The following is an 11,133-nucleotide window of genomic DNA, read 5'->3' as shown; positions in this document are numbered from 1 at the left end:
GTTTTCACAACTGGTTGCAAAACGTGTGTTCCAAAGTGGAATACTTCAGTTTACAGTGTTGGACTTGTACAAACAGCCACCATCAAGCATCATCCCTGAGTAAAATATACCACAAAGATCGACACAAAACAACAAGAAAGGTTACTTATTGGAACGTTAGCCTACATTTGTGACAAAACAAGACAAGTGAATGACTTGTTTTATCAACAATTAAACATTCCAATAACACACATTTCTTGTTTTTGTATCCTCGATTTTTGAACGTCAGCAGTCTATGTGTTTTAGGGTTATCACAAAGATCAACCTACCAGCTGTGCGCCTTTCTTATTTTATTTGTTTGTGTGTGTTTTGTTCAAGAATTTTTGGTTTGATTTGTTTTGAGGTTGTCTTTTGTTACATGTTAGATTAAATTGCAGTTATCTCCCTTCTGGATGGAGGGAAATTCATCCCCCGAAATCGGCGTCTGCTGCCTGAATGGCGGGGTAAAAAACGGTCATACACGTAAACATCTACTCGTGCTAAAATCATGAGTGAACGTGGGAGTCTAAGCCCATGAACGAAGAAGAAGAAGAAGAAGACGGAAATTCAAGATGGTGACTTACTGTATACTGTCTTTTCTTGAACAGTTTTTTTAACTTAATTTTGTAGAATGTTTCTGAGATAGTGCACCGTTGTGGGGTGTTTTTGTTGTGATAGCGGAGACTTCGAAATGTGGACAACAGTGATCCTAAAACACTAAGTGTGTCAGGTTTGAGTTGTCTTCAGCTTACACTAAGAATATATGATGCGGCCACACACTCAAATATGCGCGCGCGTGAACACACACACACACACACACACACACACACACATACACACGCACGCAGGCACACACACACACACACACACACACACACACACACACACACACACACACACACACACACACATACACACACACATACAATACGACAGATAGAAGAGCAAAAACAGTTTTATTTAAACATAATTGTGTGTTATTGTTGGTGCTTTTTGAGAAATGCCATGATTTACTATCTACTTTGCAAGCAGGCAGTAAACATTTGTAAAACACAAGCACGATGACGTCAATTCTTGTTTTGCGTCATTGAACTGACGAAATCTTTGTCTGGCAATCTCCAAGTGATTACACTCTGTGAAAACCAGAAATAACCTGATGTGTTTTGGGCAATGTTCTTGTGGTGGTGGCGGTTGTTGTTGTCGTTGGTTGTTGTTGTTGTTGTGGTGGTGGTGGTGGTGGTGGTGGTGGTGGTGTTGTTGTTGTGGTGGTCGTGGTGGTGGTGGTGGAGGCGGTGATGGTGGTGGTGGTGGTGGTAGAGGTGGTGGTGACGACAGTGATGAAGCTCACGGTAGAGGTGGTGACGATGGTGATGATGGCGGCATGTCCCGACAAGACACACTTCCTATCTCTCCTCCTTTTGGCGGTGGTGGTGGTCGTCGTCGTTATTGGTGGTATTGGTGGTCGTGGTGGTGACGGCGGTGGTAGTGGTTGTTGTATTAGGTTGTGGTGTGGGTGGTTGTGGTGGTGGGGGTAGTGGTTGTTGTAAGGGATGGCGTGGTGGTGGTGGTGACAGGAGGCGTGCGGACCATGATGAGCTGTGTGGTGCAGCGTGATACTGCAATCAGCCTGTCATCATGATCAATCCACTCATCAGTCAGCCCTCTATCATCATCATCCTGATCTCTGGCCTGTAACATGGCCACCACGCGCCGCTCCAGGCCTGTCACCCAGTCATACCACGCTACTGTCACTGTGTCCGTTGCCGCCACCGCCACGTCCTGCACAGCTCCCTCCCACCTCGCCTCGTTGTGTAGCAAGTCTTGTTCCCCCAACACACTCACCGGTACACCTGCATCCTTCAGTCCCTGCACCACGCCGCTAGCTGGTGACGTCACCTGCCCTGCCTCATCCGTGACGTCATCCTGTAGATCGTCGCTTCTGGTCAAGACGAACACGTCGCGGTAGCTCAGCCGGGAGGGACTGTTGGCGGCGCTCCTCCCTGCAAGAAAAAGACGGTTGTAACGGTTACACAGTCTTGTTTGATAAATATTCATGTATGTAAGCAAACATTCGTTACATTTCAAGACACAACCTATCCGTGTATTTGTTTTCTCAACACACACCACCACTCCCAACCCCCCTCCCACACACACACTTGATTTATAAAATCATCACAAAGTGTGTACATTGTCCACACAGACATCAATACTTCGACGTCATGACGTAATTTTGAAGTTTACGTCAATAAAAATGACGTCATTTTTTTCCCTGCAGACTGACCTGACTTTGGATTTGATTGAACATTTAGTTCTTTTGAAGTGAGCGAAGACTTTTCAATATATACTCGAGGGGGAGGGGGTGGGGAGTAAAACACCATTAGGGAACGGGAAGGTTTGCCCCTCACTCAAATCTACCACAACCATCATCATCATCATCATCATCATCATCATCATCATCATCATCATCATCATCATCAGCTACACAACTTACCCACACCCAGACGGCGCAGCACGGCAGCGATATCCTGACCACACTGTGCGCAGTCCAACGGCCACCGACCTGTGTGAGCGTTGCCATGGTGACTCAGCCGTATCACGCTCAGCCCGTCCCCAGGGGCAGGCACGCCGCTGTCGCTGTAGGCGTGGACAGGATACCTGTGAATAACGGGTTGTATTTCACGCAGGACGGCGGGCGCCGAGCGGAGGGGGACAGTGAACACCTGTGTCTGCAGTGCTGGGGGTATCTCGGTGTTATAAACACCGGCACACCACAGGTACAGGTGTGGTACTCGCTGCGCTAGGCGTGTTACAAGGCGTGTGAGACGGGGACCATCCTTAGCCCTGTGACACAGAATGGAGACATGGTGTTAGAGATGTGTGTCACACTCACATGAGACATGGTAAGCTGATAATAGTAATGCGTTATCCGCAACTTAAAAAAAGATGTCACTTGATATTTTACCAATGTACGCACTTTGTGGTTAAAACAACATGCGAGTTGGTGGTGCGAGTTACATGAATCAGACAGTTAACTCTCTCTCTCTCTCTCTCTCTCTCTCTCTCTCTCTCTCTCTCTCTCTCTCTCTGTCTGTCTCTCTCTCTCTCTCTCTCTCTCTCTGAAACATACACACACACACACACACACACACACACACATAAACACACACGTATGAACACAAACCTGCTGTCAAAGAACGCCTCATCGAGCAAGACGTGCAGGTGGCCGTTTTTCACACATGCCAAGAGGTCGGTGACTGCCTGCTCGACATCCTCCTCCCTGTTGTAGAAGTCGTACCAATGGTACGATACGCTGCCTGGTGTCAGGGAAGGCGTCGGGCCCGCGCTCAGCGACCTCTCCAGCTGTTGTGTGATGGATGTGCTGACGGCCCAGGTGTTGTACAATGTTGACAGGACGTGCACATCGTGCCCCTGTCGCAGCCACCGCACGCCTTGCAGCACCAGCACCACTGTCTTACCTGTTGGATCCCAAACAATAGTAAGGTTACTAAATTGCAGGGCAATGTGAAAACAAGGCAGTGTTGCACGTAGAGACGACTTGCACATCGTGACCCTGGTGATAGGGAAGATGACGGCCCAGGTGTTGTACAATGTTGACAGCACGTGCACATCGTGCCCCTGTCGCAGCCACCGCAAGCCTTGCAGCACCAGCACCACTGTCTTACCTGTTGGAGCACAAACAAATGTTAAGGTTACTAAATTGCAGGACAATGTGAAAACAAGGCAATGTTACATGTAGAGACGACTTGCACATCGTGACCCTGGTGATAGGGAAGATGTAGGCCCGAGATCAGCCACCCCAACCCCTGCAGTACCAGAACTGTCTTACCTGTTCACACATAAAATATGTAAACAATATAGCCTACATGTATTACAATACAATGTGAAAGGAAGGCTCTGTTACATTGAGTCCGTTTCACCAGTTACACGCGAAACACAGCATCAGGAACATGTAACTGCCAAGAACATTCTTATTTTAGAAAATTACATTTCATGGAGACTAAATGAACAAACTTTTCTCCGAGTCAGCTGGATGCCTTTCCTTCAGTTGACACATTTTGGATGGAATCAGACAACACACACAGCGTGCACAAAACAAACCGTCCTCCAACAAAACTAGAACGTTCTGGTACGATGACGATAAAGTAAAACTTGACAAAAAAACAACGTCATACTCATCGCGTCATTCATTCGACTAAGACGTCATTTGAGCAAAGTAGCTGGTATCAGAGCACTGTTATGGGACTGTCACACTATAACGTATAGCAGTAACTTCTGCCGTCTTATGATTATTTTCTTCGAAACGCTGGAATACGTTTGACATAAGTTAGGTGTAGGTTTCTTATTAGTAGTAATACGTTAAAAGCAAACTGGTATAAGCTGGCATACGTTCTGGTATGCTGAGACCGAAAAACAAAATTTGAACATGTTCAAAATGTGTGGACGTATGCCGACGTACTCTTCATACGTTAGGCGTACGCTAGACATACGCTACGCATATGTTAAATACGTGACAGGTAGTTTACTCATACAGACATACGTCGAGATACGTTGAGATACGTCGAGATACGCTAGCAGAAAGGTGTACCATACAGCTAACTTATCGATAACCTATTGCAGTAGTAACATGTGACCTATGTCTTACCTATATCTAACGTATTCGAAGCATGTCTGACGATCGTGTAACTTATTGAACGTGTCGCTACCGTACAACTAGCGTATGATTGGCGTTTTGCTGTCCCTGTATTTAAATGGCTCTTCCTCTGCGGCTCTTGGTAGCCGTCTGCTTCTTCGGACCCATGGTGGTTGCTCGCACAGTGTGGAATGATGTTCTGTCTGAGATTGACGCAATATTTATTGTGATTGTCACGTGATCGTTCGAAACACGCCGATCCCGCTGCGCATAGGTTTCTCATAAGTTACTCATACGTTGGGCATAAGGCGAGGCCGCTAGACATACGCTGGTCATACCCTATGATACGCTATCATAAGTTTTATATAAGTTAGTGATGTGTTTGTAATAAGTTAGACGTAGGCTACGCTATGAATACGTTATGCATAAGTCCAATTTAGAATGTTGATGCTTTTTTTGGGACGTATGCCAACGTATTGACATTATGTTTTGACTTTTCACACGCTACACATAAGCCTAAGTATCTCTAAAACGCTAGAGTGTGACAGCACCATAAGAAAATCAGAAAACAAATTCTGTCAGTATCGTTTGCCGCAACAACAGCGACGACAATAATTATTCTTGTTGTTCACGATGATGATGATGATGATGATGATGATGATGATGATGATGATGATGATGATGATGATGAGGAACATTAATGAAAATTACCAAAATGTTGTGTGTCGGTGTTTTAAACAAATATAAAACAATGGCAGAAGCAGCAATAAAAGGGTGGTGGTGGTGGTGGGTTTGTTTCTTTTCATAACAGCAGTATTAGCACAGCACCCTTCACACACATGTCAGCAGGTGTACGGTGTAACCTCATTCACGTCATGTTCTACTAGTGATGTTCACATGTGCGACTTTCAGCCGAGTTTGAAACGATTTTTGTCAATGAGAAGGCAGACAATAGTTGGCACAGCAAAATAATCGCGAAGTTAACCATTTGAAAAGTCAACCCGAATTTTGATCAATTGCCGGAAGGCCTGGTCGGAAAGAAATCTCCCTTTGAAAACTGTGCGACTTTGAGCAAAGAACCTAAATACAGGGCGTTTGCTTTGAACAGCTTTTTCTGGAGGCTTAATTAGTTAGTCGAGTGCGCCTAGGAGACTGAACCTTGTTATAGCAGAAGGCCACAGAACTAAATGTAGTGTTGCCAGCACAAGAAACTAGAGCTGCATCTGCCGCGCGCCGATGTAGCCTTTAACGCGAAACAGACGGCTGAGCTTAGTGTTCCATCTTGCTTCGACAAAAAATCGTTAAGAGAACAGTCACAAATCGGCAGCAAGACCAACAACAACAAAGAAACAAAATAAGAAACAAACAATCTAGTAAGAGAAGCTGTGAGCTTGTCACCTGTTCCTGGCGCTCCCGTAATGTAGACCAGTGGCGGGTCTCTGCTCATCAGGTCCAGCTGTTGCAGGGTCAGGACCAGAAGTGCCAGCCTCTGCCCCAACTCCGCTACCGCCTGGCCTGCAGTCCGCACCTCCACACGGACACCGTTGTAGCAGGGGACAGACACCGTGGTGGCCGGACCAACAAACCTGTAACAGAAACAATTAAGATAAAGATAAATGATAATTAAAACTCAAACGTAAAATACCGACATTGTTTCAGCACTGTGCATGTGACGTAACTGACACGGATGTCATTTCTCTCACCTGGCTACGATGTCCAGGTAAAGTTGATCAGTGAGCCGAGTGTCCACAGTACAGGCCATCCTGTGTTGCCACCAGGTGCTCAGCTGTGATAACACGGCGGGTGTCACGTGCCAGTACGATGCAGGCTGGGACAGTTTGTCAGAGCAACAGCACAGCTGTATGGCCTCTGCTGTGTTGGCTGCACCCAGGCTCTGACACACCGCCTGCAATGTAGATAATTTATACCTGTCGTAAAATTGCCTGACACATACACATCACAACGTCTCCACAATACTTATCTGTCTAGAATGAGCCGCAGCGTATTACACACAGATAGGCGGCACGTGATGTTGAACAAAACAAAGTCGATTTATAAACTATTGAATAGCTCATTAGATTGTAAAATAATGTCTGTCTGTCTGTGTGTCTGTGTGTCTGTGTGTCTGTCTGTCTATCTGTCTGTCTGTCTCTCTCTCCCTGTGTCTCTTTCTCTCAATCTCTCTCTCTCTCTGTCTCTGTCTCTCCCTCTCACTTGTTGTAACTTGGAATTGTTTTTGTCATTCAGTATCCGCCTCAGCTGGGTATGGCTGACGAAGGGCAAGAAGAGAGTCTTCCTCACAGTCAGGCCGGGAGCAATGTCACTGACCATGTGTCTGGCGTGCACCTCACACTTGTCCAACTGCTTGACCGCCTTGTCAATAACCTTGACCACCTCAGTGTCCTCTCGGCTTGCCTCGGTCTTACCGACAGACTTGATCTCTCCGATCATGATACCATACTGTCGGTGAATCACCAGGATGTCAAAGTCTCCCTGCTTTCCGTGATGCCGAAGCTCCTTAGGTAGGTTTGCTGGCTTTGGGAGCTTGCCTGTGTGTTTGGCGTAGAACGGCTTGTTGAGGTAGTCCTTAAAGTTCAGCTCAGACACCACGAACATGACCTCCTTTCCGGAATCTCCGAGCTGCTTCAAGTTGTGCAGCACGTGCTGCTGTGCCAAGTCTGCCTGAATGTTGCCCTGCTGCTGCTGATGCTGCTCACTAGAGGGCAGCACAAGCACCTCCTGGTCAGTACCGGGTACTGTGTCTTTGTTATAAGGCACCCGGGCAAGATGCACAGGTGGTACAACATAGGTGTGGGTGAGAGCGTCAGGGTACAGCTGTTTCACAATGTCCACCAAGTTGTCACGGGTGAGAACGTCAGGGGACAGCTGTTTCACAATGTTCACCAAGTTGTCACGGGTGAGAGAGTCAGGAGACAGCTGTTTCACAATGTTCACCAACTTGTCACGTGTGAGAGCATGAGGGGACAGCAGTTTCACAATGTCCACCAACTTGTCACGGGTGAGAGCGTCAGGGTACAACTGTTTCACAATGTCCACCAACTTGTCACGGGTGAGAGCGTCAGGAGACAGCTGTTTCACAATGTCCATCAACTTGTCACGGGTGAGAGCGTCAGACGACAGCTGTTTCACAATGTCCATCAACTTGTCACGAGTGAGAGCGTCAGGGGACAGCTCCTTCGCAATATCCAGCAAGTTGTCACGGGTGATAGCGTCAGGGGACAGCTGTTTCACAATGTTCACCAAGTTTTCACGGATGAGAGCGTCAGGGGACAGCTGTTTCACAATGTCCACCAAGTTGTCACGGGTGAGAGCGTCAGGAGACAGCTGTTTCACAATGTACATCAACTTTTTACAGGTGCGAGCGTCAGGAGACAGCTGTTTCACAATGTCCACCAAGTTGTCACGGGTGAGAGCGTCAGGAGACAGCTGTTTCACAATGTCCACCAACTTGTCACGGGTGCGAGCGTCAGGAGACAGCTGTTTCACTATGTCCACCAAGTTGTCACGGGTGAGAGCGTCAGGGTAAAGCAGTTTTACAATGTCCACCAACTTGTCACGGGTGTCCTCACCACTGGTGGAGCTCGCCATGATGCGTGATAAAACCACTCGTCCAGGAAGCTGTTAAAGTGACAAATAAGAAATCACTGAACAAGAAATACGAATCGGAGTTAACTATAACGACAGTCTGAAGAGGTTGATGTCGGAGTTGTGGTGGTAGTGGTGATGGTGATGGTGGTCATAGTGCGCTCCTTCTGTCTCGCACCACAAACACCACGTTTGGTTTCTACTGGATGGATCACTTTTAGATACCTATCGTTTGGCCAGAGTTAGCCTCTGCCGCGTATGCAAATGTTGACTGATATGATGAATTATAACATCCAGAACCGAATTTAAGAAAGGATGAATAAAATTCGTCATAAGCCCAAGAAGACAATTTCAGTGGCTGTTCACATATCGGCGAACCGCTCTCCAGCCAATATCCAGGTACCACACTCAGTCCCCTGGAAACCCACCTGTACCGAACAGCAATTTAAGATCTTCTTGTAGTCACACGGCGTGTGTATGTGTCTGTGGGGACGTCTGGCGTTGCCAACAACAGTGTGACAACAACACTAGCATGTGACACCGAAAACATCGGGCAGAAAGCCAAACGACATGTATAGAAAGTCTGTGTCGATATGAAAATGCATGCCTGTCACTTTGAGAGAGAGTAAAGTATTGTTGTGTTTCCTTGCCACGAGTTCCCTGACTACGGGTTCGAATCCAGACCAGGACGCACACGGGCCGATGTTATGTGCACACTCAGAGATGGTATCCATGTCCCAACCCGTGCCACTGTGATGGCACGTAAATGACCTCGGTCACTCTGCCACAAATGCAGGTGGCTGGTTACACCTGGACACGTCCACACCTGGGTTGCGCAACATGAACATTACATTCTGGAAATCAAACCCATCCTGTAAATAAGAATTATAGTTGCTGGTTCAAATACACACATTTATTTAAACACCGCCACGTGTTGTGAAAGCGACCTTGGAACATTACCATACAGTGATTGGTGTTTTTTCTCCTGAGTAAACATGAACTTGTTTCATTGCTAGCATGCAGTCAGTGTGTATCTTAAGAACGCGTTAACCCGTTGGCACACTCCACTGTTCAAACTGTTTGGGGTTGTATTTGGACAGCCGCCAAACAGGTATGACACTGACGTTTGGCGGGTTCTTTTACATGTATCGATTTTACAATGGCTTCAAGATCGTATTCATCTTGTTGCAAAGCAATGTTGTTGAAATGTAAAGCAGTAGTGAAGGGAATATATTTTCCCACTGATTTCTTCCCAAGTGGTTGCAGCTGAGAGAGAGACAGACACATAGAGAGACTGTGACAGAGACAGAGACAGAGATAGAGGGGAAACAGAGAGAGAGGGAGAGAGAGAGAAGGAGGGAGAGAAAAAAGGAGAGAGAGAGAGAGAGAGAGAGAGAGAGAGAGAGAGAGAGAGAGAGAGAGAGAGAGAAGGAGTGACAGAGAGAGAGAGAGAGAGAGAGAGAACATAATTAAACTAAACTTTATTTTACAAGGATTACGATTTATAAAAAGTTGGCTGTTTGAATAGACCCTATCGGTATTCCAAGCTCTCGTAATATCTCGCAAACAACAGAGCATGCGGTACAGCGATCTCGTGCGAGCTGCACAAGCCAAGGTTCGAAGTTCTCGCGATGTTCAAAGCATAACAAAGACCGTGTCTCGCGAGAGCTGCTCAGATACCGGAAAGGTCTATTGGACTGATGATGTCATTTGTATGGAGTCGACGCACGTGCGAGGATATGTATGTGTGGGAGGGGGGGGGGGGGGGCGCGGGAGATGGAAGCTTGCTGTATGTATGTAATGTATATATTGTGTGTGATACGTGGAAATGTGATACTATTTATTTGCATGTATGATACAGGTACAAATGTGATAATTGTAGGCTTATACTAGTGATTACTGTGTGTGATACATGAAATGTGATATGAATGCTGTTTTTATATGTTATACTCTTACTTTCTCCCAAGCGCAAGACAAATTCTTCCATGAAAATTGAAGCCAATAAAATTTGAGTTGAGTTGAGTTGAGTTGAGGATATATATAAACACAGTAAATGAGACCGTGGTCGCCCGACCTTACCCCGTCATTTCCTGTATATGTTATGTTTCGCATGCACTGTTTAGACTATCAAATCGTGTATGCCCCAGACTGCACTGTTCAGACTATCAAACCGTGTATGCCCCAGACTGCACTGTTCAGACTATCACATCGTGTATGCCCCAGACTGCACTGTTCAGACTATCAAACCGTGTATGCCCCAGACTGCACTGTTCAGACTATCACATCGTGTATTTCCCAGACTGCACTGTTCAGACTATCAAACCGTGTATGCCCCAGACTGCACTGTTCAGACTATAAAACCGTGTATGCCTCAGAATGCACTGTTCAGACTATCACATCGTGTGTGCCCCAGACTGCACTGTTCAGACTATCAAACCGTGTATGCCCCAGACTGCACTGTTCAGACTATCACATCGTGTATGCCCCAGACTGCACTGTTCAGACTATCACATCGTGTATGCCCCAGACTGCACTGTTCAGACTATCAAACCGTGTATGCCCCAGACTGCACTGTTCAGACTATCACATCGTGTATGCCCCAGACTGCACTGTTCAGACTATCACATCGTGTATGCCCCAGACTGCACTGTTCAGACTATCACATCGTGTATGCCCCAGACTGCACTGTTCAGACTATCACATCGTGTATGCCCCAGACTGCACTGTTCAGACTATCACATCGTGTATGCCCCAGACTGCACTGTTCAGACTATCACATCGTGTATGCCCCAGACTGCACTGTTCAGACTATCACATCGTGTATGCCCCAGACTGCACTGTTCAGACTATCACACCGT

At 46.6% G+C, this 11,133-nt stretch overlaps 1 protein-coding gene across 1 annotated transcript; it reads right to left on the bottom strand.

Moving 5' to 3' along the window:
• Nucleotides 1-1,271: 1,271 nt before the first annotated feature.
• On the bottom strand, nt 1,272-9,228 carry LOC138974104 (uncharacterized). Its single transcript, XM_070346798.1, has 6 exons — nt 6,884-9,228; nt 6,373-6,575; nt 6,068-6,255; nt 3,200-3,494; nt 2,510-2,859; nt 1,272-2,018 (listed from the first exon to the last, which is right to left on the bottom strand). Exons 1-6 carry the CDS (start codon nt 8,276-8,278, stop codon nt 1,516-1,518), a joined length of 2,934 nt encoding a protein of 977 aa, XP_070202899.1. The 5' UTR covers nt 8,279-9,228; the 3' UTR covers nt 1,272-1,515.
• Between the last annotated feature and the right edge of the window lie 1,905 nt (nt 9,229-11,133).

The sequence above is a fragment of the Littorina saxatilis genome, linkage group LG8, assembly GCF_037325665.1.
Source record: "Littorina saxatilis isolate snail1 linkage group LG8, US_GU_Lsax_2.0, whole genome shotgun sequence".
Classification (NCBI taxonomy): domain Eukaryota; kingdom Metazoa; phylum Mollusca; class Gastropoda; order Littorinimorpha; family Littorinidae; genus Littorina; species Littorina saxatilis.
The sequence above is the reverse complement of the archived record's forward strand: the minus strand, read 5'-3'. Positions and strand labels throughout refer to the sequence as shown.